Below are 24,138 nucleotides of genomic sequence, written 5' to 3'. Positions count from 1 at the left end.
GAGGCAGAATGAACAAAAAACAGCAATTCAGGAATTTTTTTATTTTTTTTTATGCTGTTCTGCGTGTGATAAAATTGAACAAGGCAGCTTTATTCTTCAGGTCAGTACGATTACCAAGTTTATATCTTTTTTTTATGTTTTGGTGCTTTTACGCAATAAAAACTTTTATAAAAAAATAATTATTTTTGCATTGGTTTATTCTGAAAGCTATAACTTTTTTTATTTTTCCGCTGATGGAGCTGTATAGTGGCTTGTTTTTTGCGGGAAAAGATGCCATTTTCTAAGATACCATTTTTATTTACATTTGTCTTTTTGATCGCGTTTTACTCCACTTTTTGTTTGGCAGTATCATGATAAAGCATAGTTTTTTGGCTTTTTTTTTTTTTTTTACGATGTTCACTGAAGGGGTTAACTAGTGGGATAGTTTTATAGGTCAGGTCATTCCGGATGTGGCAATACCAAATATGTGCACTTTTTTATTTTTTTCCTAAAAATATTTATTTATGGGAACAATATACAGTGGTGGCGAAAAGTATTGGCACCCCTGCAATTCTGTCAGATAATACTCAGTTTCTTCCTGAAAATGATTGCAATCACAAATTGTTTGGTATTATTATCTTCATTTAATTTGCTTGCAAGGAAAAAACACAAAAGAGAATGAAGCAAAAATCAAATCATTGATCATTTCACACAAAACTCCAAAAATGGGCCAGACAAAAGTATTGGCACCCTCAGCCTAATACTTGGTTGCACAACCTTTAGCCAAAATAACTGCGAACAACCGCTTCCGGTAACCATCATTGAGTTTCTTACAATGCTCTGCTGGAATTGTAGACCATTCTTCTTTGGCAAACTGCTCCAGGTCCCTGATATTTGAAGGGTGCCTTCTCCAAACTGCCATTTTGAGATCTCTCCACAGGTGTTCTATGGGATTCAGGTCTGGACTCATCGCTGGCCACCTTAGAAGTCTCCAGTGCTTTCTCTCAAACCATTTTATAGTGCTTTAGGAAGTGTGTTTTGGGTCATTGTCCTGCTGGAAGACCCATGACATCTGAGGGAGACCCAGCTTTCTCACACTGGGCCCTACATTATGCTGCAAAATTTGTTGGTAGTCTTCAGACTTCATAATGCCATGCACACGGTCAAGCAGTCCAGTGCCAGAAGGAGCAAAGCAACCCCAAAACATCAGGGAACCTCCGCCATGTTTGACTGTAGGGACCGTGTTCTTTTCTTTGAATGCCTCTTTTTTTTCCTGTACACTCTATGTTGATGCTTTTTCCCAAAAAGCTCTACTTTTGTCTCATCTGACCAGAGAACATTCTTCCAAAACGTTTTAGGCTTTCTCAGGTAAGTTTTGGCAAACTCCAGCCTGGCTTTTTTATGTCTCGTGGTAAGAAAAGGGGTCTTCCTGGGTATCCTACCATACAGTCCCTTTTCATTCAGATGCCGACGGATAGTACGGGTTGACACTGTTGTACCCTCGGACTGAAGGGCAGCTTGAACTTGTTTGGATGTTAGTCGAGGTTCTTTATCCACCATCCGCACAATCTTACGTTGAAATCTCTCGTCAATTTTTCTTTTCTGTCCACATCTAGAGAGGTTAGCCACAGTGCCATGGGCTTTAAACTTCTTGATGACACTGCGCATGGAAGACACAGGAACATTCAGGTCTTTAGAGATGGACTTGTAGCCTTGAGATTGCTCATGCTTCCTCACAATTTGGTTTCTCAAGTCCTCAGACAGTTCTTTGGTCTTCTTTCTTTTCTCCATGCTCAATGTGGTACACACAAGGACACAGGACAGAGGTTGAGTCAACTTTTATCCATGTTAACTGGCTGCAAGTGTGATTTAGTTATTGCCAACACCTGGTAGGTGCCACAGGTAAGTTACAGGTGCTGTTAATTACACGAATTAGAGAAGCATCACATGATTTTTCAAACAGTGCCAACACTTTTGTCCACCCCCTTTTTTAGGTTTGGTGGGGAATTGTATCCAATTTGGCTTTAGGACAATTATTTTTGTGTTTTTTTCATTGAAGACAAATTAAATGAAGATAATAATACCAAAGAATTTGAGATTGCAATCATTTTCAGGAAGAAACTGAGTATTATCTGGCAGAATTGCAGGGGTGCTAATACTTTTGGCCACCACTGTATTTTTCTTTTTTTATTATTATTTTGTGATTTTGTTTTATATAGTTTTACAATTTTTTTTTCACTTTTTTTTTTCACTTTTTCTTACTTTTTTTACTTTGTCCCTCTATGGGAATTTCACTTTTTTCAGCCTGACCGCTTATAAAGAATAGGGATGCAGGAGCATTCCTATGCCTTATAAACTCAGTGCTGCACTGACACACAAAGTTGCTAGATCATGCACTGCGTATGATCTAGCAACTTTGCTAGCTCTGGTGACCCGGATGTTGTCATGATGACATCGGGTCACCATGGCAACTATCGGAGCCCCGCGATGACATCTCGGGGTCTCCGATCCAAGGGCAGAGGGGCTTTCTTCCCTCTGCCTGAACGCTGAATGCTGCGATTGCAGTCATCGCAGCACTTAGCGGGTTAATCTTAGAGTCCCAGGCGTCAGCTGTCAGAATCAGCTGACACCCGGCGGCGATCGCCTGCGCGCAGGCCTTGTGGATGGGATTGAGAGTAAAGTGTCAGCTTTTGCTGATTATACAAAACTTTGTAAGGTAAAATAAGCAGAGCTAGACTGTATAATGCTACACAACGATGTAGCTAAGCCGCCTGTATGCACCTAGGCTGTAGTAATCATATTGCTGCATATACATTAAATGAAATTAAACTAGAGACAGATGACAGAATAGCATACCTTCCCAGATCCAGCTGGACGATTTCCTTATGTTCTTGGAGGTCATGGGTATTTTCTGACTTTAATTGTAACTATGTCGATTGGACAACTAGATAATTAAATGAAATGTGAGGTCACCCTTTTATAATGAGAGATTAGAAAAATGTTGCCTCAGAGATGACCTCATTTACATGTACATGCGTGGTCAACACCTAGGGATGGCACATGATTTATTCCTTTTAAGAGCTTAACAACTGACCAGAGAACATTCATTACGTGTGGAGCAATGGTGGTTTAGACAACTAGAAAAGAAAGGGTTCTTTACAGTTAGAGAAGTCAGACTGTGGAATGTTGTAAAGTCAGATGCTCTTATTCAGTATTTTAGAAAGGTCTAATATGAGGGTTTATAAATAATCTAGTGACAAATAACGTATAGCTGACCAAGAAAGGTTGAACTTGATGGACCTGTGTAACTATGTTTGAGCATCTGCATACAGTTAATTCAGTCATTGTTGGCCTATGCTTCACCAGGCAGCACGGTGGCTCAGTGGTTAGCACTGCAGCCTTGCAGCGCTGGGGTCCTGGGTTCAAATCCCACCAAGGACAGCATCTTCAAGGAGTTTGTATGTTCTCCCCGTGTTTGTATGGGTTTCCTCCCACACTGAAAAGACATCCTGATAGGGAATGTAGATTGTGAGCCCCAATGGGGACAGTGCCGATAATGTCTGTAAATTGTCTGAATTGTAAAGCTCTGCGGAATATGTTGGCACTATATAAATAAAAAGAATATTATTATTCAAAGGGCACAGGATGGAGTCTTGCATGGTGAGCGTACATACAGGCCATAGAGGTTGAGTGCATTACTTATTGTTTTCTTTGAATGAATCGAACCTGCTGATTCCAGATCTTTCTGTAGCTATCCACATGTGGTCCTTGGCTCTTGGACAACTCTTCTGATAATTCTTTTCAATCCTCTGTCTGAAATCTTGCAGGGAGCACCTGGTCGTGGCCGTTTTATGGTGTAATGATGATATTTCCACTTCTGGATTATGGCCCCAACATTGCTCACTGGAGCCTTGAGTAGTTTAGAAATTCTTCTATAACCAATGCCATGAGTATGTTTTGCAACAATAAGTTTGTGAAGGTCTTGAGACAGCTCACTGGTTTTACCTTTTATGAGATGTTTCTTGTGTGGCACCTTGATAATGAGACACTTTATTGTAGGCCATCAGTTCAACCAGCTGATTTTCACTAAGTGGCAGGATTGCTTTCTAATTACTAATAGATTTCAGCTGGTATCAGGATTTTCCATGGCTTTTTGCACCTGTCTTGCTTCATGTGTTCAATACTTTTTTCCCTGTGTCATTTCTCATTATTACACATAACTTAATTTATGGACATTTATAGTTTGATTTCTATGCCTGTGTGGATTGGATGGGTTGTTACCGACATCTGGTGAGACTTTCATGTCAATAGCACCTTTAGAAATACAGTACAGACCAAAAGTTTGGACACACCTTCTCATTTAAAGATTTTTCTGTATTTTCATGATTATGAAAATTGTACATTCACACTGAAGGCATCAAAACTATGAATTACCACATGTGGAATTATATACTTAACAAAAAAGTGTGAAACCACTGAAAATATGTCTTATATTCTAGGTTCTTCAAAGTAGCCACCTTTTGCTTTGATGACTGCTTTGCACACTCTTGGCATTCTCTTGATGAGCTTCAAGAGGTAGTCACCGGAAATGGTTTTCACTTCACAGGTGTGCCCTGTCAGGTTTAATAAGTGGGATTTCTTGCCTTATAAATGGGGTTGGGACCATCAGTTGTGTTGTGCTGAAGTCAGGTGGATACACAGCTGATAGTCCTACTGAATAGACTGTTAGAATTTGTGTTATGGCAAGAAAAAAGCAGCTAAGTAAAGAAAAACGTGTGGCCATCATTACTTTAAGAAATGAAGGTCAGTCAGTCTGAAAAATTGGTGCAAACTTTGAAAGTGTAACCAAGTGCTGTTGCAAAAACCATCAAGCGCTACAAAGAAACTGGCTCACATGAGGACCGCCCCAGGAAAGGAAGACCAAGAGTCACCTCTGCTTATGAGGATAAGTTTATCCAACTCACCAGCCTCAGAAATCGCAGGTTAACAGCAGCTCAGATTAGAGACCAGGTCAATGCCGCACAGAGTTCTAGCAGCAGACACATCTCTACAACAACTGTTAAGAGGAGACTTTGTGCAGCAGGCCGTCATGGTAAAATAGCTGCTAGGAAACCACTGCTAAGGACAGGCAACAAGCAGAAGAGACTTGTTTGGGCTAAAGAACACAAGGAATGGACATTAGACCAGTGGAAATCTGTGCTTTGGTCTGATGAGTCCAAATTTGAGATCTTTGGTTCCAACCACCGTGTCTTTGTGCGACGCAGAAAAGGTGAACGGATGGACTCTACATGCCTGGTTCCCACCGTGAAGCATGGAGGAGGAGGTGTGATGGTGTGGGGGTGCTTTGCTGGTGACACTGTTGGGGATTTATTCAAAATTGAAGGCATACTGAACCAGCATGGCTACCACAGCATCTTGCAGCGGCATGCTATTCCATCCGGTTTGCGTTTAGTTGTACCATCATTTATTTTTCAACAGGACAATGACCCCAAACACACCTGCAGGCTGTGTAAGGGCTATTTGACCAAGAAGGAGAGTGATGGGGGGCTACGCCAGATGACCTGGCCTCCACAGTCACCAGACCTGAACCCAATCGAGATGGTTTGGGGTGAGCTGGAGTGCAGAGTGAAGGCAAAAGGGCCAACAAGTGCTAAGCATCTCTGGGAACGCCTTCAAGATTGTTGGAAGACCATTTCCGGTGACTACCTCCTGAAGTTCATCAAGAGAATGCCAAGAGTGTGCAAAGCAGTCATCAAAGCAAAAGGTGGCTACTTTGAAGAACCTAGAATATAAGACATATTTTCAGTTGTTTCACACTTTTTTGTTAAGTATATAATTCCACATGTGTTAATTCATAGTTTTGATGCCTTCAGTGTGAATGTACAATTTTCATAGTCATGAAAATACAGAAAAATCTTTAAATGAGAAGGTGTGTCCAAACTTTTGGTCTGTACTGTATATTTACTTATAAAAGTGGTGACTTGTTCAATACTTTTTTCACCCGCTATATATGCCTAAATAGCATCTGGCCATCTCTTGTATTTTCTTCACGGATGTCCCTTTCAAAAACCTTTTTTTTTTAACTTATTTATTTTCTAATAAACATCATAATCTAAATTTTTTTTTCTACATTACAACTCTATAGTAAGCCAAGTTTAATTAATTTGAATTTGGCTGGATCTGCCTAAGGCTGTATTCACACACCTATGTGAGTATTAGGCTATGTGTCCACGATGCAGAAATGCTGCATATTTTTTACGCTTCTCCCTGGCAGGAAAAACGCATGCGGATTTTACATGCGTTTTTCCCGCCAGGTAGAAGCGTTTGTCAAGCGTTTTTGCATGCATTTCTGCATGCAGGTTATCAAGCGCTTTCCAAGCGATTTTAGCATCACTTGGAAAAGTGCTTGAAAACTTGTTCACACTATATAAATCCATGCAACCGGCATGGATTTATAGTAGTGTGACCAAGTTAGCTAAAAAAAAAAAGAATAAGAATTGTAAAAAAATAAAAAATAAAGCTTATACTCCCCTTCCGGTGTCCTCCCGGTGTTATCTCCGCTGTGTCCGGTGTCTTGCATTGCTCACGCTGTTGTGAAGGACCTGCGGTGATGTCATTCAGTCATGTGTCAGGTCACATGACTCAATGATGTCATGGCAGGTCCTTCACAACAGCGCGAGCAATGCAAGAGACCGGACGGAGCAGACAAAACACTGGGAGGACACTGGAAGGTGAGTATAAGCTTTATTTTTTATTTTAAATTATTTTTTTTACAGTTTCTATGGTACCCAGGTCTGGATGAGAGTCTCCTCTCCTCCAGACCTGGGTACCATCCGCACATTGAACTGTGTGATATCCGCTTATCCACATGTAGTGATGCGGATGTCACGCGGTCCAATGCAAGTCAATGGCAGCGATTCCGCTGCGTGTCCGCAAAATTAATGGACATGCTGCGGAGTTTTGAGCGCAGCATAAATGCTGCGGAAAAATCCGCAGCATGGGCATTGACATTGCGACTTGTCATTGGGGACCATGGGGGGCGGATTACCAAGCGTTTTCCAAGCGTTTATGCTGCGGAAATTCCACAGCATAAAAGCGCTTGGAAAATGCTTCGTGGGCATGCAGCCTTAGCATCTGAGAGAAATGGACTGGTTTTTTTTAATGGGGTGATACCCTAGTTGCTTCTATTTGTTTTTCTCATCTATTCATCTATTTTTTTTTCACTGGAACAAGTAGACTGTCTGAACTTTTACCCATTGACTTTTAGCAATAGAAGACTGAAGTACATAGTATGTCTTCCATGTTTCGTATATTTTATATGGATCTCCAGAGATTTTAATGGCTGATCTGCAGAATGGATGAGAATAGGACATGCTCTGACCTGAGACAGATCCGTTTTTAGAATGGAAATGTGTATAGATTAATGAAACCCTATGGGTTAGTGTGCTGTTTGAGAAAAAAGACAGCACACGGACCCGTCACATAGATGTGTGAATGCAGCCTAGTGAGGCCACTATGGATACAAATATGAGGCTGTATTATGCCGTACATCTGGTCTTTCTCAGAAAAAGTCACAGGTCTCTAAACAATTTAAAGAACTTCTTAATATGAAATGTTTATTCTGTTAATACTTTCACATATTCTAATCAGTGATGTTTTTCCTTGTCATGTTTGCACAGAAAAATCATGGTATTTTTTCTATTTTTGTCCGCAGACAAATAGGGTCTGCAATAGTCTATTATGGTTGTGGCTTAATCACAGATAGTAATTCATTCTTGCCCTTGCAACCTTATGATTACTTTTATGATTCTCTTGGGATAGAAAACACGATTGAATGCTGATTTTGTTCTTGTTTTCCTTATATCAACCATATTAGAACAAAAAAACCATAAATCTTTGCACTTAAACATTTCAGGATATTTTTGAAGGGTTATAGAAACCGTTCTTTTTAGGGGCCATTTTAAAAATTGCTAAGAGTGGGTATATAGGGTGGGTTTTAATCATGTTAATGCATATTATACAGCCATACCTTTTTACAGTTTTACCATAATACTTTGTATGCTACCCTAAGGCCGGGTTCACATCACATTTTAGCCGCACATCAGTGGCTATATCAGGGCTTACATCTAAAGCTAAAATGAGATCTGGGTGCATCTGTCGACAGAGCCAATGACTTTATTGAAGCAGACAGGATCATGTTGTGTTCTGTCAGACATCATTTTCAGCATTATCTGCCTATTTGAGGCAGGTATCAAAATTCAGTCAACCATGTTTTGGTTTCCACCTCAAATAGGCGGATACTGCCGAAAATTATGTCCGCCAGGGATCAAATTGACTCCGTCTGCTTCTTCAAAGTCAATTGCTCCGTCGGCAGATATAGTTACATAGGTTGAAAAAAGACCCAGGTCCATCAAGTTCAACTTTTCTCCACCAATTATACATTTTGTCACTAAATTATCTAGAACCCACAATGTTGTGTGTACTGAGGAAATCATTCAGCTCTTTCCTATTTAGCTGCCAGAATCGCCTTTTTTCCACCAGTAATGAGTGCCCCCTTGTCCTTCATGTGCACAAATCCAATTTTTCACAGCTGAAGACTTAAGCCCCAATGTAATCACTGATGTGGGGCTAAAACGTGATGTGAACATAGTCTAAGCCTTCTGTTTAAATAGGGTCCAAAATTACGCTTTTCCCCATAGTACTTATGTAACATTTTAGAGGTTAAAATGACAAATTTACCCCATGTCATTGTATTAAATGTTGATTTGAGGAATATTGAGTCATGCTACCATTTAAGAGGAAGAATAGTATGCAATACTTCCTATACACCAGACAGGTTGGCACGAGGAGACCAGTCACCAGACAGGTTGGCACGAGGAGACCAGTCACCAGACAGGTTGGCACGAGGAGACCAGTCACCAGACAGGTTTGCACGAGGAGACCAGTCACCAGACAGGTTGGCACGAGGAGACCAGTCACCAGACAGGTTGGCACGAGGAGACCAGTCACCAGACAGGTTAGCACGAGGAAACCAGTGTAGGGCAGCAAAATTCATCTGTCAATGCGGCTCCCAATGAAAGTAAGTGATGCTCAGTGTTATCATAAAGTCGATAATGTTGCCATAAAGAAGTATATCCAGCAGATTATAACCAATTCCTGTAGGATAAGCATTTCATTTCATATAATATAAAATGATGGAGGATCAGATATGGAGCTGGCTGTGACCCTCTCCAAGACTCTCAGACTATACTTTGGCCTGATATATAGTAGACTGCTTTCATATTTCTCTTTATAGTTGAAAATGAAAATCCTCTTTACCTGTACTCATTGGTATTCACTTCTCTTTGGAAGCCGTCTGTAACATTGTAACACGACCGCTATGATATTTAAATTTGTTTTCCACCCTAAGTCAGTGACTTGGTGAATTTGCCTCCTTATTAGCACTTCCAATTATTATTTCTCATGGAGCTTGCCTAGATTTTATGTGCACTTTATGAATGTATATGTTTAAACCATTTTTATATGTATTAATTTTGCTGTACTCCCATCGGCAGGATTTGTAAAAAGAAAATCAATGAATGCCTTAGGTAAACTGTAAATGGTAATATCCTTTCTCTGTCAAGTCATTGCAGCAAGATTCCTTTCATTTGTGGTGTTTGGCGAGAGAGAAATAAATTAAATATTACTCAGGATACCAATTCATGACTTATTCATGAATTCAGCACGGACAGTCTTTCATTCTCTCACCGGTATTGATTGAATACCTGAGGAAAAAAAAAAAGTTTCTTAAGGTAAAGTGCAAAGTCAAAGAAAACCTATTACATCATGTTGAGCTGTAAGACACTCAATCTAAGAAACGCCAAACTTTTAAAATGTGCACAAGACTGCGAAGGGATTTACCAGGATAAAAACTTTTCCAAATATTACCACTCAAAAGATGTGGGAAATTATTCTTATCTTATTTATCTGAAAGGGAATACATTATGTACAGTATTTCATCAGCTAGGTAACCTGTCAAAGGTTAAAGAAGGATTCCACTACCAGGACAACCCCTTCTCATACCCCACACTTGGCCCCTATAAAATAAAAAAGTTTATACTCCCCTGCTGTGCGTTGATTGGGTGGGCAGGTTCACATGTCATAACAACCGCACAAGAGCCCAGGGAACGCGAGTGCCGACACTGCTGGAACGGTGCCGGTACGGGAGGGGAGTATAAACTTTTTTATTTTACTGGGGCAAAGCGTGGGGTATGAGAAGGAGTTGTCCTAGTAGTGGACAACCCCTTTAAATTGCTTGGCAATAATTAAACAACTTGCTCTTTGACCTCGTAAAGCCTTCATAACTCCTGTAATGATAGACACAATCCATGGACAATCTGTAAAAAGAAAAAAAAAAAGACAGATGTTTTTTTCTGTGGGAGTCAGTTTGGCTACTTGCATGGCAAGCTATACAAATAAATAGAGATAGAGAGAGACAGGATATGGCAGTAAGCGTTGCCACCTTTCAAAGAATCAGCTGTGATCCCCTGCTGTCCTGTCTGTATACTCTTTTGCCTCCTCCCCTGCCCAGGATGTGCGGTATGATCAGACCGTGTTCTATACACGGTCAGACACAGCCATTACACAGTACACAGCAGGGGCACATTTATAAGATTATCTCAGCACAGAAACATTTTATTTAAACAAATCCAATTGTGGAAGTTATTATTATTCCAAAAACTATTGATTAAAAGGAACTTTCGTTTGTGGGAAAACCCCTTTAAATAAAATAAAAAGTGAAAAAAAAGTTCAAATCACCACCCTGTTTCCCAATTGAAACTAAAACAAACAAACAAAAAAATACACATATTTGAATTTGCAGTGTTCAGAAATGTCTGATCTATCAAAATATAAAATAAATTAATGAGATCAGTAAACAGCACAACTTGAAAAATATCAAAATGCCAGGATTATGTTTTTCGGCTGCCGCAACATTGCAATGAGAGGCGATCAAGACATCGTATCTATCCCAAAATGGTATCAATAAATACTTTGGCTCAGAACGCAAAAAATAAGCCATAGCACAGCTCCAGATCCCGAAAAATTTAAATGTTGCAGGTCTTGGAAAATGGCGAGAAATGCAAAATCATTTTTTCATACAAATTTCAGAATTTTTTTTCACCATTTAAATAAAAAATAAACTATACATGTTTGGTATCTGCGTACTTGTGCTGACCTGGGAAATTATTTTGACAGGTCAGTTTTACCATATAGTGAACATGGTAAATAAAAAACCCAAAATACAATTGTGGAATTGCACTCTTTCAAATTCACCGCACTTGGAATTTTTTTTTCCCGTTTTCCAGTACGCGATATGGTAAAATCAGTGGTGTCATTCAAAAGTACAACTAGTCCTCCAAAAAACAAGCCCTAATATGCTATATTGATGGAAATCAAAAAAAGTTCTGACTCTTGAAAGAAGGGGAGGAAAAAACGGAAACTGGCTATGGCGTGAAGGGGTTAAACATAAGCCCTTTGCTTAAAAAAAAATCCATTAACTCAGACTGCACTGCCAACTACAGGCCTGTCTCTAATCTCTTTGATTTTTAATGTCCTGGAACACTTGGTTCACTCCTAGCTAATCCGCCATGTCTGATAACTCTCTTTTTGACCCTTTACAATCTGGTTTCCGCTCCTTACACTCCACAGAAACTGCCCTCACTAAAGTCTCTAATGATCTACTAACCGCTAAATCTAATGGTCACTACTCTCTGCTGATTCTTCTGGATCTCTGTACTGCATTTGACACTGTGGATCACCATCTACCAGCTCCTCCACGCTGTGTTCCACTCTATAGGCCTCAACAAAAATTCTCTTTTGGTTCTCCTCCTATCTCTCTGACCGCTCTTTCACTGTATCATTTATTTGCCTGCTCATCTTCTCTTCTTCTCCTTATTGTCGTGGTTCCTCAGGGCTCAGTCCTAGGCCCCCTTCTCTTTTCCCTATATACTGCCCCTGTTGGACAAATCATCAGAAGATTTGGTTTCCAGTATCATCTCTATGCTTATGACACCCAATTCTATGCATCTTCTGACATCACCCCTGCATTACTACAAATTACCAGGGATTGTCTGTCTGATGTCTCTGATATCATGCCCTTTCTCCATCTGAAACTGAATCTCTTCAAAACGGAACTTCTCGTGTTTCACCCCTCTACTAACCTACCTATACCAGATATATAAATTTTCTTGGGTAGTTCAACTATAACTCCCAAGCAGCACGCTCGCTGTCCTGGGGTCAAATTTCACACAGATCTTGCCTTTATTCCCAACATCCAATCACTCACTCACTTATGTCACTTGCATCTAAAAAACATCTCCAGAATCCAACTATTTCACACTTTTGAAACTGTAAAATCTCTTACTGTCGCTCTTATTAATTCTCAGCTGGACTACTGCAACTCTCTATTGATTGGTCTCCCTCTTGCCAAACTTTTTTCTCTCCAATACGTCCTGATTGCGACAGCCAGGATCATATTTCTGTCCAGCCGCTACACCGATGCCTCTACCCTGTGCCAGTCACTGCACTGGTTACTCATTCACTACAGAGTCCAATATAAGCTCATCGCTCTGACCCACAAAGCTCTCCACAGTTCTGCACCACCTTATATCTCCTTCCTCATCTCTATCACCTTACCTGTGCTCTCTGTTCTGCAACTGATCTAAGACTAACATCCTCCATAATTCGAACCTCGCACCTCCGTCTTCAAGACTTCTCTCGCGCTGCGCCATTTCTCTGGGATGCACTACCCCAGATGATCCAATTAATACCTAGCCCCCACATTTTTCTTTTTTTTTAAATCTTTTTATTAATTTTTTTCAAAAGGTGAAAGTACACAACACGTTACAATATTAAGTAAAGCATTATAAGAAAAGAACAACACCTTTCAAGTATCAGTATATAGCACAGTTATACACAACAGAGATTTTAACAACTGATTATTATTCATTTATAGTAATGTATAAATAGTTGTGTCGAAAAACAAAGAGGAAAAAATACCAGTGTGGGGGGGGGGGGGGTAGGTAGAATAAGGAGGGGGGTGAACAAGGGGGAAGGCATGGAAGAAGAGGGGAGCGTAATTTAGAACAGAATAATTAGGTTTTCAGATGTATGTTGGGTGGGATGGATTTAAATATTAGAAAATGGGCTAATCAGTGAGTTATCTTTTGTGTCAGTACGTGAGCCTAATCCAGGCGTTATTATTTCCTAGTAGTATTAATATTCTTATAATTAGACATATGGCTTTTAACTGTCTCTAACAGGGGAGGAAAGTTATAGTTTTATTTTCAGTTATGAGAGTTTTTAAAAAGGCGCTAGGGGGACCATATCTCCGTGAAGAGAGAGTGTTTCCTAAGTTCCCAGGCTGTTAGTTCTTCTAATATATACAGTACAGACCAAAAGTTTGGACACACCTTCTCATTTAAAGATTTTTCATGACTTTGAAAATTGTAGATTCACACTGAAGGCATCAAAACTATGAATTAACACATGTGGAATTATATACTTAACAAAAAAGTGTGAAACAACTGAAAATATGTCTTATATTCTAGGTTCTTCAAAGTAGCCACCTTTTGCTTTGATGACTGCTTTGCACACTCTTGGCATACTCTTGATGAGCTTCAAGAGGTAGTCAACGGAAATGGTCTTCCAACAATCTTGAAGGAGTTCCCAGAGATGCTTAGCACTTGTTGGCCCTTTTGCCTTCACTCTGCGCTCCAGCTCACTCCAAACCATCTCGATTGGGTTCAGGTCTGGTGACTGTAGAGGCCAGGTCATCTGGCGTAACACCCCATCACTCTCCTTCTTGGTCAAATAGCCCTTACACAGCCTGCAGGTGTGTTTGGGGTCATTGTCCTGTTGAAAAATAAATGATGGTCCAACTAAACGCAAGCTGGATGGAATAGCATGCCGCTTCAAGATGCTGTGGTAGCCATGCTGGTTCAGTATGCCTTCAATTTTGAATAAATCCCCAACAGTGTCACCAGCAAAGCACCCCCACACCATCACACCTCCTCCTCCATGCTTCACGGTGGGAACCAGGCATGTAGAGTCCATCCGTTCACCTTTTCTGCGTCGTACAAAGACACGGTGGTTGGAACCAAAGATCTCAAATTTGGACTCATCAGACCAAAGCACAGATTTCCACTCGTCTACTGTCCATTCCTTGTGTTCTTTAGCCCAAACAAGTCTCTTCTGCTTGTTGCCTGTCCTTAGCAGTGGTTTCCTAGCAGCTATTTTACCATGAAGGCCTGCTGCACAAAGTCTCCTCTTAACAGTTGCTGAAGAGATGTGTCTTCTGCTGGAACTCTGTGTGACATTGACCTGGTCTGTAATCTGAGCTGCTGTTAACCTGCGATTTCTTAGGCTGGTGACTCGGGTAAACTTATCCTCAGAAGCAGAGGTGACTCTTGGTCTTCCTTTCCTGGGGCGGTCCTCATGTGAGCCAGTTTCTTTGTAGCGCTTGATGGTTTTTGCAACTGCACTTGGGGACACTTTCAAAGTTTTCCCAATTTTTCGCACTGACTGACCTTCATTTCTTAAAGTAATGATGGCCACTCGTTTTTCCTTACTTAGCTGCTTTTTTCTTGCCATAATACAAATTCTAACAGTCTATTCAGTAGGACTATCAGCTGTGTATCCACCTGACTTCTGCACAACACAACTGATGGTCCCAACCCCATTTATAAGGCAAGAAATCCCACTTATTAAACCTGACAGGGCACACCTGTGAAGTGAAAACCATTTCCGGTGACTACCTCTTGAAGCTCATCAAGAGAATGCCAAGAGTGTGCAAAGCAGTCATCAAAGCAAAAGGTGGCTACTTTGAAGAACCTAGACATAGAATATAAGACATATTTTCAGTTGTTTCACACTTTTTTGTTAAGTATATAATTCCACATGTGTTAATTCATAGTTTTGATGCCTTCAGTGTGAATGTACAATTTTCATAGTCATGAAAATACAGAAAAATCTTTAAATGAGAAGGTGTGTCCAAACTTTTGGTCTGTACTGTATATCTGCTCCACCTTCTGTTCCCATTGGTCTAAAGTGGGGGGTTGATTTGATTTCCACATTGTGGGCATTAACAATCTAGCAGAAGCTAAGAGATGTCTTAGCAAAGAGATTTCTTTTCTGGAGAGGTCACCTGGAAACAGGTGGAGCAGACATATCTCTGGCAGAACGGGTAAATTAATCTTAAGAACCTGCAAAACAACTTTGAGGACATTTGTCCAGTATTTTTGGATAGTGTTACAAGACCACCAGAGATGAAAATACGTGCCGGGTTCCAAGAGGCATCTCCAACATCTGTGGTCATAAGAGCTATCAATTTTGTTAAGTTTAGTCGGCGTCATGTAATGGTAATGTAGTGGAGATGGAAAATCTATGCCTCCATTTTGGTGGGGTAAGATAAGCACCTGCTGTGAGATTCTAGGTTTTTTCTTGTTCCAGATGAATTGTGAGAGAACTCTTCTGGTTTTCTTGAAAAAGGAGCCGGGTAGGTGTATGGGGAGAGACTGTAATGAGTACGTGATTTTTGGCCATATTATACATTTCATGAGATTTTTCCTACCCAGCCAGGACAAATAGGGGGTATTCCAAGAGGACATTTGTTCAGCAATTTTAGATAGTAAGGGTGGAAAATTATCTTTGTACAAGTCCTTAAGGTTGGGAGAAATTTTAATACCTAGGAATCGGATTGAAGAAGACCAGTTAAAGGGGGAGTTTTGGATTATTTTTGCTTTCACATTTTTTTAGGTTAATATCTAAGGCTTGAGACTTGTCCATGTTAATTTTGAAATTGGATATATCTTTGAACCTTTCTAGTATATCAAATATGATTGGCAGGGCTTTTTGGGGATTGGTTATAAACAGTAGCAGGTCGTCTGCATAAGCTGCTATTTTATGTTCCTTTCCTCCACATTTCACACCTTTAAATCCTGTCTCCTCTCTTAATTTATGTAGCAGAATTTCCATTGTGAGAATGAAGAGAAGGGGCGAGAGGGGGCATCCTTGGCGGGTGCCATTAGTGATGTTCAATGGTGGGGATAGCGAACCATTGACCAGGACTCTTGCAGACGGGCCTGTGTACATTGAAAAAACAGCAGCGATGAACTGTTCAGGAAGGTGAAAAGCTTTTATAGCTTCTTGAATAAATACCCAATCAACCCTGTCAAAAGCCTTTTCGGCATCAGTACTAAGCAGCATGAGTGGTGTAGAGGAAGACTGCGCATAGTGTATTAGCTGGATAGCTCTATAGATATTGTCCTTACCTTCTCTGTTGGGTACAAAACCCACCTGGTCAGGGTGAATAATATTAGGCAGAATTTTCCTTAACCTAGAAGGCAGTATTTTTGCGTATAGTTTGAGATCTGTATTGAGGAGAGAGATGGGTCTATAATTACCACATGAAGAAGGATCCTTATTTTCTTTAGGAATTATTGTAATGGTGGCTGCCAGGGTTTGAGTATGTAGTGGGGTGCCTATCAGTGCTTCATTATATAGTTTTGTCAGGTAAGGTAGTAATTCTTCCTTACAGGTTTCATAATAAAAGGGGGTGAGGCCGTCAGGTCCAGGGCATTTATTTTTTGGGGATGAAGATATGGCTTCTGAAATCTCTTGTTCCGAGATGGGTGTGTTTTAAAGTTTTAGCTTGATCTTCTGAGAGAGTGGGAAGAGAGATGTTTCTCAGAAAAGAGGCTATATTCTCTTTTTTTGAACTGTTATTAGAGTCTGGTGATTGGGCGCCAAGATTATATAATTTTTCATAGAACTTTTTAAACTCTAGGGCTATATCCTCTTGTCTTATATAAGGTGACATTTGCACTCTTTTTAATTTGGTTGATAAAGGATCTTATCTTATTGCGTTTTAGTCGGGCTGTCATAAATTTAGTAGGTTTATCTCCATGAGCATAATATTTAAATTTAGTGTGAAGATAGTTTTTTGCAGATTGCATGTTCAGGAGGTTGCACAGCTTTGTTCGTAATGGAGTTAGTTGGGTTAAGTGATCAGGATCTAGTTTTTTTTTATGTAATGTTTCTAGCTTACTTATTTCTTCTAGTAGGGATGACATTTCTTTTTCTCTTTCTTCTTTTTTGGTAAGCCGATATTGCTATGATCTCTCCTTGTATATATGGTTTGTGGGCTTCCCAAAGAGTTTGGGGCGAGACTTCACCATTGTCATTATGCCGAAAGTATTCAGTTAATTTGTCTTTTATTCTGATTCGATTTTTGTCAGATTTTAGTATAATATCATTCAATCTCCAATTATTCTCTGCTTTTTGGATAGAGGGGACAGTGAACATAATCTCAGTAGGAGAGTGGTCCGAAAATATATGGGTTTTAATTTTTGGGTTTATACGGTATTTTATATATGGTGTTTGGAGTATTAGGTAGTCTATCCTTTGGTATGTTTTATGTGGGGCCGAGAAGTGCGTATAATCTCTCTCTTTAGGGTGCGCTAGTCTCCAGATGTCAAGCAGTTGGGCAGTTTGTAGTCTCTTTTTAAGTGCTTTGCGTGATATTACAGATTTTCCTGTTGAAGTGTCTATCTCGGGTTCCAGTGCAACATTAAAATCTCCCCCGAGTATCAACATTCCCTCTGAAAACTCAATAAGAAGTTCCAGAGTAGCGATCAGCCAAGTGATTTGATTTGTATTCAGTACATATATATTACCTAACGTGACATGTGTATTCCCCAAAAGCCCTTTGACAAAAATGATCCTCCCCTCTTCATCAGCGTAGCTATCTGTTAGTGTAAAGGGTGTTTGCGAGTTTATGCCAATACTTACTCCTTTTGAGTTCCCAAATGGGGATGGACTGTGAAACCAGGGAGAGAAGAAAATCCTGGATAGATTAGGGATATGTAATTTCCTGAAATGTGTTTCTTGAAGGAGACAAATGTCAATTCTCTCCCTTTTGAAATTTTTAAAAATCTGTCCTCTTTTAGAGGGAGGCCCCCACATTTTTAAGCGTGCTTTAAAAACACATCTCTTTTGACAGGCTTATCACCACACTTCACTAATCTAACTCTCACTTGTCCCTTCTTCTAATTTTTCCTCAGAATCTGATCTCTCTTATTAATCTTATTTGTCTTCTCACTCTTATTGTCACCACATCCTCCATGAACCCAATAGCACTTGGTGACTGTACTTAGACAGATACTGGCTGATGACCGGATCATGCAGCTTTATATCATAACCCCTATTTATTATAATGATGACTGGACCATACATGAAACGCATGTTCTACCTATTGTGTCCCCCCATCTCCTTATAGATTGTAAATTTGAGAACAGGGCCCTCGCTCCTCCTGTAGCTGTTGAACTTTGTGTTACTTTTTAATGTCTTTGTCAGTACATGTCCCCGCTTAATTGTAAAGCATTATTATTAACTTTAGTTGGATTAACAATTCAGTCTAATATTAAGTTGAAGGTTGGGTATTGATTTATACATTTCTCCAGAAAATCAAGCTCTGACATTGCTAGAGATATCGTAAAAATGGAAGTATACATATAGCTGTTCTTGGATGTAATAATATCATTGGAATTGCTTTCTTCAGCCATAAAGTATTCTTTCACCTGTGGGGAAAGGCTATGTGGTTTCACCAGAAAAAAGGCCATCCTTACCTTTACATGGTTAAAATATTATTTCACAACCTCAATGTTATATAATGGACGTAGCATGGGTGCAGAATAGTGATGAACATCTACTCACACACCAATCATCCATGAGCATGGTGGATGCATACACTAGTTTCTACAAGCTGCTGGTAACATGAATATGTGTAGTGCACCATGCTATCCACAGCCTATTGGTCATACCCATACTATTAGATCAGGCTGTGCGGCCTATTCTGCGTAAGTGTTCCCCACAAGTACAAACACCCTATTTTCCCACCAACATTACAAGGCCTGACTGCATGCTGCCAAAATGAAAAAACATGAGGAATTTTGGCCAAAATGTGCAAGTCTTCAAGCGTACTCATTGTCTTTCGAGTCCCTAAACTAAAATTTAAAGAAATTCACTGAAAAAAAGACATCAAGTCCACAACACATCTCTGAAAAAGGCCATAATTGCCTGTACATGATTACACTACCAGTCCATGTGGTTTCCCTGCACATCAGTCAGGAAAAGACCAACTTCCTTCTTGTATATACTGATGATCACTGCACAAAATACAGTAATTGACCCTTCACCAACTTAAAAGATGCTCACGGGCCGCCTGTGACCTTGAGGGGCTGTACATCTCCGCATAAGAAGTAACACCACTGATGGTCACTGCCGGGGTTACGCTGCTATTTTACCAGCACTCTACAGATCTTCCTTTATAGTGAATCACAGAAAAGGCGAATGATAAAAGGTTTAATGTTGCATTTACTGAGAGTCACATGTTATTCTTTGTGAACCTTGTAATCGGTTTATGCGGATTTCTGCATAGTGGGAACATTTTATATGTATGTTTTTTTAGCTAATGATTAGTCTCTGACTTCTAACACATACATCGCAGCAATATATTGAAATATCAGGAAGCTAAACTATTCATGTGAGAGGGTATTCTATTTGGTTATTGTATGTATTGTATATGTATAGCAGAGGCCGAGCACTCCGCTCCTCTATAGCATGAAGATGAATGGCAGCAATTCTAAACGACACACTCGAGCTGGTGTATGAATGTCAGATTTCCTGAAAGTGTGAGACTAGTAAAATCGTGAACGAATTAATAAATTATGTGGAACAGCTGTTTATAGTCACCGAGATAACTCGCCAATATTCCCGAGAAGAAGAATTAAGCATGTTGTACAGAAATCATAAAGGTAAAAAAATATAAAAAGTGCTGCTGCTCTGAATTAGGTTTAGACCCGAGCTACCAAGGACTCTGTAGTGCCCCCATTATGAGGTCCTCCACCGTGGTTAGCTTGAATAATCAAGTATTTATTGATAGTTATTTTTCCTGCAAATGTATAGTCATCCTTATACAATGGCGCACATTGTGTTTTCTTACTGTATCATAAATTATTTAGCACACTTCCCCAATTCAGGTCACAGGAGGTGATACAGTTAATGGCACTGTTGAGATCTTGTTTTTATACCGTCACAAAATAAACTGGAAGTTAACAAAATCGCACATAAGGCATTAACCAGATAGCATGCGGTTTTTATGGCCTTTTTTGCGCTAACCTTGTGAGGCTGTGAGAGCCACAGCACTTTTAGGGCTTAAACAGCAATGATCCAACTGCTGCTCCACTGGTTGGGATAATTCAACATCGGTGTACTACAGAAAAAGGATTGCGGGTGTGCTGCGCTACTGAGCTGCTGGTAAAGAGGTTTCAGGATGTATAAGAATCAATTGCAGTTTATTAATGCATTTCCAGGTTGAACCGACCTCTTCCTCAGGAGATCCACAATCATAAAATCTTACGTTTTAGGATTGTGGCTCTCCTGAGGAAGAGGTCCGTTTGACCTGGAAACGCGTTGGGAATAAACTATATAAGCAAAGTATAATAAATAATAATTGTTATCGGGAGAAAGAATTTCTAAGAGGAAAAGTGAGACAATATTAGAGCTGTACCGTTTAATTAGCGACGCCAAACACTGTTTGTTTCTATGTTCTGAAGCCTCCCTGGGGTGGAGAGACAGTGCACATTTACAGTTGTGGCCCAAAGTTTTGAAGATGACACCATTTTTGGTTTTCACAAAGTTTGCTGCTTCAGCGTTTTTCAATCTTTTAGTCAGATGTTTCTACTTTTACTGATGTACAATTATAAGCATTGCATAAGTTTCTAAACTTTTAATAAGAAATACATCAAGTTTCTGTAAAGACAACGTGTATTTACAGTGTTGACCCTTATTTTTCAAGATTTCTGTAGTTCGCCCCGACATGCTGGATATCAGATTCTGGGCCTTATCCTGACTGGTATTAATCCATTCTTGCCTAATTGTTGCTTGGAATTTATCACAATTTCCTTGTTTTTGTTTGTCCATGCACTCTGAGGATTGACCACAGGTTCTCAATAGGATTGAGATCTGCTCTGTTGCAGTGTTTTGTTCACCAAGTCACTTAGTTATCACTTTTACTTTGTGACCTGTTGTCCATCATGCTAGAAAAAAAGCTTGCTCATCAACAAATTGCGTCTGAATCTTAGGGAGAAGTGACTCTAGGAGTGAGGTAGCACTCCCTTTTCTTCTCTGGATAACCATTCGTCCAAATATCCCAAGCAGTCTGCAGGGGGCTTTATTAGAGAAAATAACTTTACCCCAGCCCTCTGCAGTCCAATTCCTATACAATCTGGAGAAGAAAAGCGCTGTCATAAGTCTTAACAGTAAAGCATCCTGGGGCCATTCATGTGTGGGGTTACCTTTCATCCAAAGAAGTGGGCTCATTTACAATTTTGCCTAAGAACATTGCCATGAATAAAGAATGGGATCTAAACTCCATCCAAGCGAAACTTCTCCCAACGATACAGGAACAATTTAGTGATGAACAATGCTTTTTTCATCATGATGGGGCACAATGTCACAAGGCAAAAGAAATAACTAAGTTGCTTGGTGAACAAAACATTGAAATTTTGGGTACTTTGTGAAAATCAAAATTTGTGTCAGTCTCCACATTTTTGGCCAAGGCTGGACAAGTTGCATGGTAAAGTATTTAATCTCAAAGATTGCCTTCTATTACTGGCAGCACAAAAATAAGTGTTCAAACCAAGAACAGGTAGTCCACGCACCGTTTAGGTGACCAAACAGTTCAGTGGTCCTTCATGTCTACCATTTTCTACCTATCTCCACTCTTTAGCTCCTGGAAGCCCAGAGCTGTTAATCAAGGAAGAGAAATGTGGAGATAGATGGAAAACAATTAGGTGGGAAAGTACACTGGACTTTTCGGCCACTGCAAAGGGTGCACCAAGGTCCTGTTCTTGGTTTGAACAGTCAATTTTTGCTGATGTTCTTCCCTTAAACTTTATTTACTTGAACCCTGCACATCCCCCTTATACAAATAGACAAACCTGTTACTAATGGAAAACACCTTTTATTATTTTCTAGGGTGAAGGCTGGGTATATGTGAACCCTCTTTGGAAAACTCACTAACTGCAGGATTTCAAGCCTCCCTGGCAGCTCTTCAGTGTTTCATGTGGAAAGGACATATTCCCACTATCGGCGAGATGCTCCCACTACGGGCGGCATGCACGTGGATGAAGAAACCAGTTGACCTGATTCTGCAGCTGCTAGCTTATCCGTGTACTCAAAAGCCATTCTATTTCACTAAGTGTGTAGATATATATATACTGATGAACGCTCTGTATCAATGCTCGCGTATAAATACATGTATATACACTAAGTATCCAGGTTTTATAAGTCCTTTTGCTATTTTAGTTGCCAAATGATTTTGCACTCTTCAGGTAAAAAGACCACTTCTACCTACACTTCAATACGACAAATTGTATTGGCTTTTAATATAACCATAGAAAGAAAATCAAATCGCTTTTAGTTATTGAAAAAGACGGAAACAATATTCAGGTATAATACAGAGACCCTCCATCTTCATACTGTTCTGCCCATGTACCAGTCCTCATTGCAGTTCTGCCACTACAACCAGAAAATCAGGGTAAACGGGACTATGGGTGAGACTGAGACACATTGAAATGTGACAGGAGAACCCAGAATTTAGAGGGTGAAATAAATAAATTCTAAAATAACTAATTGACATTTGGAATCAATGACTGCAATCAATGGTGGTGGTCGGGAATGCCTTAAATAGCTAATGAAATGTATACTGAATTCATAGAATAATTGATTGTGATAAGAAATAACTTTCCATTTTAAGTAGATTATATCAACTTTTCAGAACGTTATTGTGTCAAAATGTCATATATATACTACTTTCTGGGTGGCCGTACACTAATATGTGCATGAGATCTAAGGCTGTATTCACTTTAGCTGCAATGTCACTGCTTTATTTTCTCTCTATGCCCTCATTTGAAATCCTTGCTCTATGATGGCAACAGAAGACCGTGATACACCCATGGGCCTGATGGCTTGTTTGGTACTAGATGGCCAAATGTTAGCATTCATATTACGACCACAATACACGGAACTGCAGGTTTACTGATCAGAGATTAGATCACCTGTAATTCTTTAGGGATCAACATTTTATGTAGTAGAACCACCAAATTTCCAGTGATGAAGTAATAATGGAGACACTAAAATATGGACACTTTACAGCCACCGTAGTTTGGGCTATGGCCTATTGCATTACATCTTCATGTTGGAAAAAAATGGCGCACACATATACTGTAGACACTGGATAGAAACAGAAATAAATTAAAATTGAAATTCTCCTGGCTACAACTTACAGATCACTCTTGAGGCTATAGTGCCAGTGTAGTAATATGGTTTATTGGGGAATTTTCTTTTCATGCAGACACCAAATGATGTATCACAGCATACTGCTTATAGGCATTTATGACTGATGCAGTAAGGAGTGGGCTTTATGGTTGCCACTGTTTGGGTATGGAAGATATTGTGGCTGGCCCTGCATGGGGTATGCTAGACATTGTACGAGTCTGTCTGACACTGTGGTTGGCACTGTTTGAGGATATGGTGGGTATTGTGGCTGCACTGTTTGGGTGTTTTATGGGGGATGGTTCTGGTGGACGATTGTGGCTAGTACTGTTATTTGGGTTGTTGAGACTGCTATGGTAATACACACCCAAGCTGCAGCGGACCACCCTAAAAAAACAGACATTAAAAACAGAAATACAGTAGGGAAAATAAGTATTTGATACACTGCCGATTTTGCAAGTTTTCTCACCTACAAAGAATGGACAGATCTGTAATTTTTATCGTAGGTACACTTCACCTGTGAGAGACAGAATCTAAAAATAAAAACCAGAAAATCACATTGTATGATTTTTACATAATTAATTTGCATTTTATTGCATGAAATAAGTATTTGATACAATAGAAAAACAGAACTTAATATTTGGTACAGAAACCTTTGTTTTCACTTACAGAGGTCAGATGTTTCCTGTAGTTCTTGACCAGGTTTGCACATTCTGCAGCAGGGATTTTGGCCCACTCCTACATACAGATTTTTTCCAGATCTTTCAGGTTTCAGGGCTGTCG

The 24,138-nt window shown here is 39.8% G+C and overlaps 1 protein-coding gene across 2 annotated transcripts in view; it reads left to right on the top strand.

Annotated features, from left to right (window-relative positions):
• OSBPL10 (oxysterol binding protein like 10) overlaps positions 1 to 23,858 on the top strand; it is a 632,317-nt gene extending 608,459 nt beyond the window's left edge. For both annotated transcript variants that reach the window (XM_073678034.1, XM_073678033.1), the window contains one exon: positions 22,057 to 23,858. In XM_073678034.1, coding sequence (XP_073534135.1) covers positions 22,057 to 22,101 — 45 coding nt within the window. In that variant the 3' untranslated portion in view covers positions 22,102 to 23,858. The remainder of the gene's footprint in view (positions 1 to 22,056) is intronic.
• Positions 23,859 to 24,138: the final 280 nt, after the last annotated feature.

The sequence above is a fragment of the Phyllobates terribilis genome, unplaced genomic scaffold, assembly GCF_046119375.1.
Source record: "Phyllobates terribilis strain yellow unplaced genomic scaffold, ASM4611937v1 Scaffold_4__5_contigs__length_816908805, whole genome shotgun sequence".
NCBI classification, from domain to species: Eukaryota; Metazoa; Chordata; class Amphibia; order Anura; family Dendrobatidae; genus Phyllobates; species Phyllobates terribilis.
The sequence above is the reverse complement of the archived record's forward strand: the minus strand, read 5'-3'. Positions and strand labels throughout refer to the sequence as shown.